Source organism: Nilaparvata lugens, chromosome 5, assembly GCF_014356525.2.
Source record: "Nilaparvata lugens isolate BPH chromosome 5, ASM1435652v1, whole genome shotgun sequence".
NCBI lineage: Eukaryota > Metazoa > Arthropoda > Insecta > Hemiptera > Delphacidae > Nilaparvata > Nilaparvata lugens.
The window spans coordinates 75,985,239-75,999,816 of record NC_052508.1 but is presented as its reverse complement, the minus strand read 5'-3'; the positions used below and the strand labels follow the sequence as shown (position 1 = coordinate 75,999,816).

Sequence of the window (14,578 nt, the reverse complement as noted above, 5' to 3'; positions counted from 1 at the left end):
AGGACATCTAGGGCCGGTTTCCGAGCTTGGGATCAGGCTAAGTTCTAGACTTTAAACAGCTGGAGTAAGAAAATTGGCTTTCCGAAACGGGGCGTAGTCGCAGTCGTTTAAATTAAATTTCGAAAAATTAGAAAATTGAACACAAAATAAAATAAATAGAAAATAGTGAAAAGTTTCAGCTATATTAATTTTAGCTGAATTATTCAGGAATGTTTCGTAGTCATAGTCATAGTCACGTTTGTTCGAAAAGCTAGAAAATTGAACACAAAATAAAATAAATAGAAAATAGTGTAAAGTTTCAGCTATATTATTTTTAGCTGAATTATTTAGGACTGTTTCGTAGTCATAGTCACGTTTGATCGAAAACCTAGAAAATTGAACACAAAATAAAATAAATAGAAAATAGTGTAAAGTTTCAGCTATATAATTTTTAGCTGAATTATTTAGGAATGTTTCGTAGTCATAATCATAGTCACGTTTGATCGAAAAGCTAGAAAATTGAACACTAAATAAAATAAATAGAAAATAGTGTAAAGTTTCAGCTATATTATTTTTAGCTGAATTATTTAGGAATGTTTCGTAGTCATAGTCATAGTCACGTTTTGTTCGAAAAGCTAGAAAATTGAACACAAAATAAAATAAATAGAAAATAGTGTAAAGTTTCAGCTATTTTGAATTATTAAGGAATGTTCAAGGAAAAGCGTTTCCAATTATAGAAATGAAAAAATAAAAACTGCGATTAGTGTCATAAAGACTACGACTACACCCCGTTTTGGAAAGCTAATTTTCTGACTCCAGCTGTTTAAAGTCTAGAACTTAGCTAAATCCCGAGCTCGGAAACCTTTCCTCCGAAATCATTCAATCTGACACACTATTTTGTCATTCAGTAGAGGCTACAGGTCCACGTTATAATGGCAGTGTTTGATTAGCAATGATATTGCTATCCTTGTCTATCATTCAACAAAGCGGCTAGCGCTGTCTCTTCCACGCTTTGCTCTGTTGCTAGATCGTCTTTTAACAATGAAGAATTAATACTTAAATTAACAAAATATTTCATCCTAAATATGAAAATTCAGTATGAAAAATATAATTTCTTCCCTGATAAATTATAATTGATTATTTTAAACGAGAATGAACCGTTAATATCACATCAATAAACCTGTATCAGCTACCGTCCATAGAAGGCATTGACAAGACAGAGGATCGGCAACATTTTTCTCCTATCTCCACTGCCATTATAACGTGGACCTCACTATAAATGTAGCAACCTAACTTAAACGTCATCATTCCGTTAATTTTTTAATGAAAGAAACGAATTTGTTCATTTACTTACTGGAGTAGCTTACTTTCGGGTTTGAAGATCCCAACAAACTGTTGAAAATGAGCTCTTGAAACCCGAAAGTACTCCAGTCACTAAAAATGTGAGTTGGTATGGTTTTTTTCTTTTTTGGTGGGGAGACCCTACCGAGAACGTCCCACCTCGCCTGAATATACAATTATAGAATTTACTTCTACTTTTGTTGATATTTAGTAAATAAATTAATATTCAATAATGATTTTTGTATGATGATATGAATAAATGAATAAATATCGGGGATTCAAACAATTATTTTAATGTGTTGGGGAAATTATGAGTTAATCTATTTTGTTTCTAACAACAAAAAACTAAGAGAAAAAACTGAATTATTTATCATTTATTCGTGGATATAATCACAAATCATATAAATATGATTAGAAAGGAACAACAGGCTTGGCCCAAATCTATTCCATTCCCAAATTAATAAAATGTCCAAAAAATAGGTTATGTTTCTACTGTAAAAGATTCTAGTTCAATTTTTGTCCAAAAATGAATATAAGCTAAACATTTTGAATTTAGAGAAATTAAAACACCAAACTATATTTGAATATAACACTCAATTATCACTTCTTATTGAATTAATCAATAAGAATTATAATAAGAATATTGAATTAATAATTTTATAAAATTTTGAACCCAAAAATACACACACAACTTTTCTCACTAAGCACAGCTGTTTATAATAATGTTTATAATTCAAGTGGAAAAATCTAGAAAATTCTACAGATGTGGAATTAGAAAGTAGAAATAATTGTGTTATAATATATTGATATTGTGATTGTAGAATGTAATAAATAATTAATAATTAGTAGGTAATTTCAAAAAGCATTGACGACCGTATTCGGCCGAGTTGACGGCCGGCAGATTCGACTGATCCAACGGCTAAACGGATCGGTTGAATACGGTTCCAGTGGACGGTTAGCCTAACGCTGTATGCCTTCTCTGCGGTACATGTCCATACCAAGTCAAAAGTATTTTTGTACAGAGTATAGGCATATCTGGTTCAAATATATGCCAATAACAAATTGAAAATGCTTGAAAATACCAATTTAACTCATCTAATTTGTCTGCAGGCAGATTTTCCAGTGTGGATAAACGCAGATGTGCTCCCTGGGCCGGGGAACAGTCCGGTTGTTCCAGTTGACGCCGACTACTTTGTCCGCACAGTCGTCAAAAAGTTTCCATCAGCTATGCTTTCGGTCGGGTGGACCACGTTCATCAACAATCAGATCGGTAACAATTCAAGTTATTTTATTTATTCAGCCATTTGTATAAAATCACACACCATCAAAATGATATTTGACTGGGAAAATCTGGCAAACTATTGAATTTTAAGATTTTTATATATCATAATTGAGAAATTATCTCTTATATGTGAATATTTCCGATTTTAGTGACAATAATGTGAAATACAGTATTTCTTCTATGTTTGGTTGTGAATCATCTAAATTCGAAAATCACTTTGTGAAAAAAATTGAGAACTGAAAATTTTGTGAAGTAAACAACTATAAGACTTAACCTACTTCGGACTATGTGTAACCTTATCTAAATTTGGGAAAGGAATAGCTCAAGGTTACCTTATTTTTTCTCTCCCTATCATTTTTTGATGATGTACTTGTTTTTTGAATCAAAAGAGAATAAAGAATTCCTCACCCAAATTTGGATTAATATCAGTTCGAAATAAGGTTGTGTCACTTTCTACTTTTTACTCTACATATTAATTCCGTATTCCGTCTTAATTATCTTACAATACATTTTTAAAATGAGTCTTCATGTATTTAACATCTTGTCTTGCTCATGGTTCTCATCATTTCTTATATGTCTTAAGGTGCGTACAGATATACGCGCCGCGAACATGAGCAATTCACTTTTAATCAGCTGACTATATCTGTATTTTTACAGAAACGGTAAGATACAGTTATAAAAAGCTTGGCATCAGTTGATTAAAAGTGAATTTCTCATGTTCGCGGCGCGTTTATCTGTACGCAACTTTACAATTGACCGGGGCAAAATTTTTTGACTACAGCACAATCACATAGATACGACCACCCCTTCTTTCGGAGGAGACGATAAGTTGTCGGTCCCGACTACCTGAAAAGTAGTCGTCATCTCTCATCATCATCATCCCTCTCACTCATTACCCACGCACAAGCCTAAGAGCTTATGTGGGCATCACCCTCAGTATTATTGCTATTAATATTCCATTTTTATTCCCAGTCTTCTCTCTGGACTCCAACTTTCCAGTATCGGAAAATAACATTTTTGTATTGAATTTTGAATGTTTGTTACATAGGCATTATTTTGGATTAACTACAGCTTAATTTCAGTGAAAGTACTACTTGATTACAGTGAGAATATAGGCTATTATTTTTATTCAATTCAATTCAATTCAATTTTATTTTCATGCTATGCATCGTATATAATACAATATTAACACAGGTCATAAACATTTCATCAAACAATACACATCATAAATACATTACAAATGTCACCTCAATATACATGCAATATAATCTATATAATTAAAAACAAAGTTAATATCACAGATGGAATTATTGTAGTTGAATAAACTAAAAACAGTGCAATCAAAAGTCTCCATTACCTGAAAAGTAAAGATCATACAGTTAATTTGATTTTCAAGTTTTCACTTAATCACAATATTCTAATAATAAATTACTGAATCAAAAGTTCACCAATGTCATAAAAACATCTCTCACTTAACCACAATTTCAATTTTAACCAACATTAACTGAGATATGGCAGCTTTAGTGATAGGTGACCACTGAAAGTTTGTTGTAGGGCAAACCAAGGCATGCTGATGCTGATAGAGTTGCCTCAATGATGCAACAATCTCTTTTTGCATTGAATGGTAATAGTACGCGATTTTAGGTCTTTTTAAACAATAAAGTAACGTCACATACTGTCACCTGGTCATTTGGGACATATATATGAATCATATATTTATCTCATATTGATCAGGATTTTAGAGTTTTAATTTAGAAAAGTTTAATGAACAGTGTTTTTGTCTTTGAACAATTTTTGTCATCGACAGAAAGATTGTTTATTTTATTTGTTGTCAAAATTAATGTAGCTTCTCTTTTGTTTTTAATAACAAACGTGCCGCTTGTGCGACAGATAAAAATATGTACTGAAATGGCTTTCATGTTTGGCATTGACTGAGTTATATTTAATACCCAAAATTTTTCTTTTGGTCGGTGTGTGAGCTCGTTCGATAGGACTGTGAGTAAAGTCCGGCTGTTCTGGTGAAGGGGATAGATTTTGCTCTTGTTTTATAATACAGTTTTCCTGTTGCAGTTCGGGCAGTTTAAAGAGAATTGTATTATTGAATAGGACGGGATCTGAACCCATTTCATTAGATCAGTTATTTTGATTTTTAATTAATAATTAACGCCGCGAAATACCAGTGGATGCCAAAGTGGGAAGCTATTTCAAAAAGGTGGGTGACTACTGAATCATTGTTCTTAAATTTTTCATAACCACAAACATTGAATCCTCATTAGCAGCAAGCGAGTGTTTCCCCATTAATTCATATAAAATATTGTTTTATAATCAAAATAATCCTGTTTTGTTCAAATGTATATATGTTAAAGACTCATTAAAGTTCTAGTTATTCTGTTCATTTTTGTATTGAATTTTGAATGTTTGTTACATAGGCATTATTTTGGATTAACTACAGCTTAATTTCAGTGAAAGTACTACTTGATTACAGTGAGAATATAGGCTATTATTTTTATTCAATTCAATTCAATTCAATTTTATTTCATGCTATGCATCGTATATAATACAATATTAACACAGGTCATAAACATTTCATCAAACAATACACATCATAAATACATTACAAATGTCACCTCAATATACATGCAATATAATCTATATAATTAAAAACAAAGTTAATATCACAGATGGAATTATTGTAGTTGAATAAACTAAAAACAGTGCAATCAAAAGTCTCCATTACCTGAAAAGTAAAGATCATACAGTTAATTTGATTTTCAAGTTTTCACTTAATCACAATATTCTAATAATAAATTACTGAATCAAAAGTTCACCAATGTCATAAAAACATCTCTCACTTAACCACAATTTCAATTTTAACCAACATTAACTGAGATATGGCAGCTTTAGTGATAGGTGACCACTGAAAGTTTGTTGTAGGGCAAACCAAGGCATGGTGATAGAGTTGCCTCAATGATGCAACAATCTCTTTTTGCATTGAATGGTAATAGTACGCGATTTTAGGTCTTTTTAAACAATAAAGTAACGTCACATACTGTCACCTGGTCATTTGGGACATATATATGAATCATATATTTATCTCATATTGATCAGGATTTTAGAGTTTTAATTTAGAAAAGTTTAATGAACAGTGTTTTTGTCTTTGAACAATTTTTGTCATCGACAGAAAGATTGTTTATTTTATTTGTTGTCAAAATTAATGTAGCTTCTCTTTTGTTTTTAATAACAAACGTGCCGCTTGTGCGACAGATAAAATATGTACTGAAATGGCTTTCATGTTTGGCATTGACTGAGTTATATTTAATACCCAAAATTTTTCTTTTGGGGTGTGTGAGCTCGTTCGATAGGACTGTGAGTAAAGTCCGGCTGTTCTGGTGAAGGGGATAGATTTTGCTCTTGTTTTATAATACAGTTTTCCTGTTGCAGTTCGGGCAGTTTAAAGAGAATTGTATTATTGAATAGGACGGGATCTGAACCCATTTCATTAGATCAGTTATTTTGATTTTTAATTAATAATTAACGCCGCGAAATACCAGTGGATGCCAAAGTGGGAAGCTATTTCAAAAAGGTGGGTGACTACTGAATCATTGTTCTTAAATTTTTCATAACCACAAACATTGAATCCTCATTAGCAGCAAGCGAGTGTTTCCCCATTAATTCATATAAAATATTGTTTTATAATCAAAATAATCCTGTTTTGTTCAAATGTATATATGTTAAAGACTCATTAAAGTTCTAGTTATTCTGTTCATTTTTTGTATTCATAGTTCTTTTCCCCTTACATCGTGCTTACATATTTTGGTGGAGGCTCCTCCCGCCGTTCCAAATATTGCTTACATAATTGGTGAAGGCTATTGTGCTTTACAATACCCTCTAGAGGTAGGCCACCAACCACTAAAGCTGCCATATCTCAGTTAAAATTGGTCCAATCTTAAAACATCTTGTACCAATCGATAGGCAATTAAATTTACTAAAAAAAGTTATTCTTTTAAGTTTCTGTAAAACCAACGGTTTCTGAGTTATTTGAGCAACAACATTTTAAATGGCCGCCATTTTGTTTATGAACTTGAAAAATCATCATAATTTTTCCCTTGCTTTGTCCAGTTCTTATGAATGATCGTGCAAAGTTTCAATTTTGTATGTTCAACCACTATTTAGAAAAAAATAATAAGCGGAAAAAGCAAAATGGCCGCTGTGTGAGTACCTAACTGAAGACTTCCGGACAATTTAAATATGATATTTAGATATGCTTTTCACCCTGAAACAATGCCCTAGTGAGTAGGGAGTTCGTAAACACTCTGTATAATTAGTGACGATTGTTTCGACCTGGTGTGGGTTGGGTCATCATCAGACCCCCATCATCGTCTGATTCATAAGTGATTTTAGAATTCAAGTTTTAGATTTATGAGTAGAGTAACGAGAAGCTAAGTCCTGGAAATAAAAAATGATAAAATGTTATTCATCTTTCCAAATTTTAATGCTCATGGCCCTCTTCGTATTAATCAATAAGTTGATAAATTTAGTCAAAGTCCGGAGTGGATCAATAATTGTGTGCATTGTTTGTTCAATTCTAGAACCATACACCCATCATGACATTGGAAATATGACTGACGTTCTGAGCAGGAACTCTGTGATCCAGCCAGTTACGTTTCCTGTGAGAGCAGCTCTGGCTGCCAAGTCTGGAGCCCTCCTAACCAATCTTGTCAGGTAAAAATAACCTATTTTTGGACAATTTCTATCCAAATTTGGCAAAGGAAACGTTTTAAGCTTTGAGCCTGTTGTTCCTTTCGCAACCATTCAAAGTTGAGAACTATATTATTGTACAAGGTGCGGCAGTCAATCGGGCGATTTTGCAACAGCGCTTGTGTTCTTTTGGCTGGAGTGGGGAAAACGATGCTACGCCCATCGTGTAGAAAACTTTAAAGCATTTTAGTAGCAATGGAGCAGTGGACAGGAGCACAGCATGCTTATGCCGTGAAGCATTTTATAAAAATGGGGACAGCTATGTGATCGCTCAGCGTGAATTTAGAAGAGAGTTCGAGATTCATAATGCTGTTCCATCAGCCAATGCCATAAAGTCCTGGGTTCGTAACTTTGAGGCAACTGATTCTACAGTGAAGAAGAGAGGTGGTAGTGCAAAAAAAGTGCGTACACCAGAGAACATAGCGGTAGTTAGAGAGGCCTTTGAACGAGTCCACGCCGCTCAGCGCGTCGTCATTCTGTGACACTCAGCCTGCGATTTTTTTCTGTGGGGCTACTTAAAAGGAAAAGTGTTCATGTCTCCAGCACCACACACAATTCAGGAGTTGAAAAATCGAATTCAGAATGAAATTGAACAAATTCCAGTGGAGATGCTGCAACGTGTAATGAGCGATGTTAGCAGAAGACTTACTGAGTGCATACATAGGAGTGGTGGAAACCTGACAGATGTTATTTTTCGAAAAAAAGACTTTTCTTCTCCATTTTTTTAGTTTTTTGAGTTTGTAAACTAAATGCTACTATCTTTACTCTGTGTTTTTGTATGTTTCATGTCAATAAATCTAATCATTCACTCTTGATAACACTTTTAAAATCGACCGATTGACTGCCGCAACTTGTATGTATCAATGTATAAATAAATATTCATGTCACACAAATATTCAGCAATCTAGATAGATACTTTTTATGCAATTCTTCTACTACTTTCCATGTTACGATAGAGAGGATGTTTGATTAAAAATCTGGTGTGGCGCACTCACACAACTTTCCTTGCCGTTATGAAAATTGATCACCTGACGCTACGGTAGTGTTCACGCGCATCTCAAGTCTACTATTCAAGTTTAGAGCCAGCTGGTGACAGGGTAATAACGCTGGAGACATACGAGGTCTGCTATCTCTTCATAGTGAATCATTTAATAGAATCAACAGTTGCCAATAGTTTGCAATTGGATAATCACATTTTCTCGATTTTCGAGTTTATTTTAATTTTAGGTGAAAATGTTACTGAACATTAATTGTAGAGATTCTCATGCTCAATCTATTCCACTCGAAATTTTGTGTTTAAATTGTATCTGAAGCTTGACAATTAAGAATCTAAAATCAAACTTTGCATAGATGGGGCGGAACTCCTGAAATTTTTACAGATATGGGACTTGTGGCAGTTGATAGAGCTTATCGATGACTATTTCAGGTATAACTTTAATCAAAATCGTTGGAGCCGTTTTCGAGAAAATCGCGAAAAACCCTGTTTTTGACAACATTTTTGCCATTTTAGCCGCCATCTTGAATCGCATTTGATCGAAATTGTTCGTGTCGGATCCTTATATTGTAAGGACCTTACGTTCCAAATTTCAAGTCATTCCGTTAATTGGGAGATGAAATATCGTGTACACAGACGCACATACACTCATACACACACACACACACACACAACACACACACACACACACACACACATACAGACAATACCCAAAAACCAGTTTTTTGGACTCAGGGGACCTTGAAACGTATAGAAATTGGGGTACTTTAATTTTTTTCGGAAAGCAATACTTTCCTTACCTATGGTAATAGGGCAAGGAAAGTAACAAATGTCATACATACAATACATTTATTGAAAATATACTATTCTAAAAGAACTACAATATCATGAAATATTGATATCCAATTATGGAATCTATATAAAAGCGAAATGGCACTCACTCACTCACTCACTCGAAGATCTAAAAATCTACCGGACCAAAAACATTCAAATTTGATAGGTATGTTCCGTTCGCCCTTTAGAGGCGCACTAAGAAATCTTTTGGCGATATTTAAACTCTAAGGGTGGTTTTAAGGGTTTAAAGTTCGTCTTTTAGCATGTATATTCTTCTTATTCCAATATCTTAAAATTATAATTGAAATGTCCATATCATATGTTAATATAGAACTATAATCTAGAGAGAGTACCTCTTCGAAACAGTTGTTCTGGTAACTAAATTAAAAATTTTGTCAGGTTGTCATTAAGTTGAGTTGACTTTGTTAGGTTGGCATCAAGTTGAAGATTGAAATGCATTTATCCGGGACCTTCTAAATACCAATTTATCCAGTACCTCCCAAATACCTATTTAGGAGGTCCTGATTTATCGCGGAAAAATCGATTGGGTACTGCTACTTCAATCAGAGCTATTCCTGGGAATATTATATTACTAGCCGTCAGGTTCGCTTCGCTCGCCATATCCGTTTAGTCTGGACCCCCGACTGGATCGTCCTAACATAAATTATAAAAATATGACATAACATTTCAAATTTGGTAGGTGTGTTCAGTTGGCCCTTTAGAGGCGCAATAAGAACGTAATTGGAAAAATTCCCAAAGATACGCCCAAAATCTGCGTTTTTTTAGCGTTTTTTCAGCTTTATCGAGAACAAATAAACAGAAAATGTTCAAATTTACTACAGAAGCTCAGCTGGGGTGAAATAATGTTGTGTTAGAAGGAATTTGAAATAACGCCAAAGATACGCCCAAAATCTGCGTTTTCCAGCTTTTTTTGCGCTTTCTCAGCTTTATCGAGAACAAATGAACAGAAAATGTTCAAATTTGCTACAGAAGCTCAGCTGGGGTGCAATAATGTTGTAGAAGGAATTTGAAATAACGCCAAAGATACACCCAAAATTAGCATTTTTTTGCGTTTTCTCAGTTATTTCATAAAGTAATACGAAATTTTCAAATCTGGTACAGAATTTTAGCTAGGGTTTAAAAATTTTGTGATGAGGTGACTTTAATATTTCATCAAAGATACGCCCAAAGTCAGCGTTTTTCCAACGTTTTTCTCAGCTTTTCTGCGTTTTCTCAGTACTTTGACTTTCTGATGGAATGAAGCATGCTCAAATGAAAAATTCAAACGAGCGAAGCGAGCCCGCCGATCTAATTTTTGGACGATCCAGTCGGGGGTCCAGACTGGCTAGACGGATATGGAGAGCGAAGCGAGCCTGACGGCTAGTTATTAAACTAAAATCCAAATTAAATGCTGTAATTCACTCCGAAGACTTCTGCTACTGCAAATATTGACAACAGGGTAAACAGCTAGATGGAAATTTGATGAGCGCTACTAAAATAAGTTTTATTGTAACCGCTTGGAGGTCTTCAGAGCATTACCTTCGTCACAATATACAAAACATGTCTTACAATACAATAATTGAAAATATACTATTCTAAAAGAACTACAATATCATGAAATATTAATATCCAATTATGGAATTGTCCAGATAAATAACAAAGAGAAAGATAAAAAATATTCAAATGTGTTATATTCTGGTCTTGAGATACAATGTCGCACAAATATTCAGCAATCGAAATAAATATTATTCTTATGTAATTCTTCTCCAGTAGAACTCCAACAATCCGAATCAATGGGGAGCCGGACCACTACCTCCGTAAACAAAGCCGTAGTGCATTCGTATGACGTCAGCACAGGTAGGGCTCCTACACCAATAGAAACACTAGCTGATATAGATCACCTGAAATCAATGAATTTTTATTGGTGTAGGAACTCTACTTGTGCTGACGTCACACGAGTGCACTACTGCTTTGTTTACGGAGGTAGTGCCCGGACCAATTCGGATAGTCAAATATTCAGATAATCGGATTTTTTTTTAAATTGCCATTGGAGAGAAAAAAACTACGTTTTGATATTGCACTACTTTTATATTGAATTAAATGAAAGAAACATGATATTTTCACATGTTTTAAATATAAATAAAATGTACTTATGTACAAGTTTAGAAATAAAAATCATTGCTTCTTAAACACTAGCTTCGCGGGGGGAAGAATAATAGCGCACTTAGACTTTTTTGGACAAATTTTTTTCTGAAAGTGATTTGGATAATCGGCGATTTGGATAGTCGGCGTTCGGATAATTGGAGCTCTACTGTACTACATTCCATGTTCCAATAGAGAGAATGTTGTGAATAAAAAAACCATGATTTGAGAAATTGTTCAAGATAAATTGAAAAACTATAGTGAGGTCCACGTTATAAAGGCAGTGTTAGATTAGCAATGGTATTGCTAAAATTGTCTAACATTCAACAAAGCGAATAGCGCTATCTTTTTCTCGCTTTGCTCTGTTGCCAGATCGTCTTTTAACAATGTAGAATTAATAAATAATTTACAAAATATTCCATCTTAATCATGAAAATTCATTATGAAATTATTAAAAAATATAATTTCTTAATTTAATGAAAACAGTCCGCTTGAAAATGTGAGCTGTGTGCTCACGAAACCATCCATGGTCCTGAACCAAATAAAACTGTAGAATTTGACAATATATGTGTGTTTCTATTTAATTATGGAACGGTTTTACAATATTTATTTATTTATTTATTTATTAGAACAGTCACAAACACGATATTTAGAAAGAGAAACAGGCAATTGCCCAAAACTTCTTCAATTCCTTGATTTTGGCACATAAATAGTCCAAAGTGAGGTTAAGTTTAAAATTTCTGTTTTCACCAAAGATTAACACTCAGAGAATACGTATTCGAGATATGACTGATGAATTTTGAATTTCGAAGGGTTGATAAGAGCCGGAAATAACACTAAACAATCCGAAAGTTTCAATAATATTGAAATAAACTTGAAAATTTTGAGCAGAAAAATTAAAACTACTATCACAGTGCTATATTACTACTATATAAACTACTATATTGACAGTGACTCAGTCGAATTTTTATATAATTTCTTGCTTGATAGATTATAATTGATTATTTTAGAAAAGAATGAACCGTTAATATTACATCAGTAAACCTGTTTCATCTACCGTCTATAGAAGGCATTGATTGTCAAGACAGAGGATCGGCAATGTTTCTCTCCACTGCCATTATAACGAGTACCTCACTATAGATCACATCGTATCTGACTATTATTATTTGAATGTCTGTACCATAGAGAAACAATATCATAAATAGATATCCCATGGTGTAGGGCGTTTATGTCGCAACTTTTACTGTTATCTCAAGCCGATAGTTCATGCAACTCTTTCCCGTGAAGCTATGTGACACTGGTAGTCTCTCATATTGTGCCGTTCATACACTCTCACCCCAACAAAACAGTTAAAATCGACAATAATCAACAGTAATCGGTTTGAGATAACAGTAAAAGTTGCGTCATAAACGCCCTACACCATGGGATATTTACTTACCTATTGTTTCCCTATTCCTGCACCCTATCCAGACTAAAGGCTTCTCGACCCTGTAGATATTCCAGTCCCCTTGAATTATTCTTCATTCTTTATAGATTCATACAATAAGTACATCATCAAAATGATTGGGAGAGAAATAATAAGGTAACCTTGTGCTATCCCTCTCCCAAATTCAGATAAGGTTACACATAGTCCGAAATAGGTTGAGTCTTGTAGTTATTCACTTCACAAAATTTTCAGTCCTTAATTATTCTCACAAAGTAGATTTTTAAATTTGGATGCTCCAAACCCAGTCTTGTAGTTTTTTTTATTTATTTATTTAATCAATGAGAATTACCCAACTTACAGAAAAGTACCACAGGCTTATAAGCCCAAAACGGTTCCAATTCTAATTTATACAACAGTCCAAATGTAGCTAGGTTATGTGTCACTTAACATTCTTCAATTACACACTCAATTTAAAATTCAGAACACACAAAAATCATTCTTTCATTAAAAAAATACTTCTAAATTGAATTGAATCAATCACAATTAATTATCCATCTGTATTGTTGTTCATTTGTATAAGTTGTTCACTTCACAAAATTTTCTGTCCTTAATTATTTTCATAAAGTAGATTTTCAAATTTAGATGTTTCAAAACCAAACATAGAAGACACATTTCACATTTTTATCACAAAATATAAAATTAACTTCATTTCCTATTGTTTTCAGGTCATCCATCCCTGGCACATCGTTGACGATCTACAACTCTTCAGATAAGGTGACACATAGTCCGAAGTAGGTTAAGTCTTGTAGTTGTTCACTTCACAAAATATAAAATTAACTTCATTTCTTATTGTTTCCAGGTCATCCATCCCTGGCACATCGTTGACTATCTACAACTCTAACAGTTCGGACAAAGTTGACATGGCGGCACTCAGAGACTTGATTCACGATCTTGGCAAGGATAAGGTCTACCTTGATCTTTCGCCTGAAATGATGAATGAGCTGAATCAGAAAGGCACAGGCTCTGTCCTGAGTTCGGCCAGCGGACTTGTATTTGCCAGTATTGTTTGTCTCCTCTGCATCAATTACTACAATTAAGACTCACCAGTGCTGTGATAATCATTCGAACATTTATTTCATTCACCATTAAGCTGCGTTGAATGCCGGTCCACACGCTCAAGTTTACATCAGTCGAAGACGGATCGTTTGGTTCAAGCAAAAGACGGATGTAAAATTGCGCTCAAACGCATCATCTTTTGTCGTCCGTTTTCCTATTTTTGTGCTCACAAGCTCAGTATTTTTTCGCCAATTCAACTGGATAATGCTATATTTAACAACATCATGACAATAATATTACTGTAAATCGCAAAATGGCTTTGTTTACATGCCATATCTCGAGACACAGTGATTGTAAATGGATTGAAATTTGTAGATAGTATTCTCATCAACAATATAGTACATCTTAATATATCATGATAGTAAATCATAATATAAACATCAAATTCTGAGAGTATCATGAGAATCAAGAAAGAAAAACGGGTTAAATGGCGTTGGATAGCCCAAATTACAAGCGAGAGCAGAGGACTGTCGATAAATATAAAGAGCAAAATATTGAATGATAATATGCTAGAATAAAGAGAGCAATAATTAATAGATTGAATGTAGAAAGTAATATTTTCAGCATTAAATTTATACCAGAAGTGACTTATTTGGTTACTCACCAGCAAGTAGTTTTCTTCAAATACTAAATACCAACTTACTCCAGGAATTGGAATTAGGTTTGTGGCAGGACAAGACGGAGTCGGGAAAAGGTGTTGGCCTCT

General features: G+C 33.8%; 1 protein-coding gene across 2 annotated transcripts in view; it reads left to right on the top strand.

Annotated features, from left to right (window-relative positions):
- Positions 1–14,217, top strand: part of LOC111057813 (protein FAM151B) — a 55,179-nt gene extending 40,962 nt beyond the window's left edge. The window contains exons 4-6 of one of the 2 annotated variants that reach the window (XM_039429302.1): positions 2,431–2,590; positions 7,192–7,324; positions 13,616–14,217. In XM_039429302.1, coding sequence (XP_039285236.1) covers positions 2,431–2,590; positions 7,192–7,324; positions 13,616–13,853 — 531 coding nt within the window. In that variant the 3' untranslated portion in view covers positions 13,854–14,217. The remainder of the gene's footprint in view (positions 1–2,430; positions 2,591–7,191; positions 7,325–13,615) is intronic. The other variant, XM_039429301.1, reaches the window with a different exon arrangement.
- Positions 14,218–14,578: the final 361 nt, after the last annotated feature.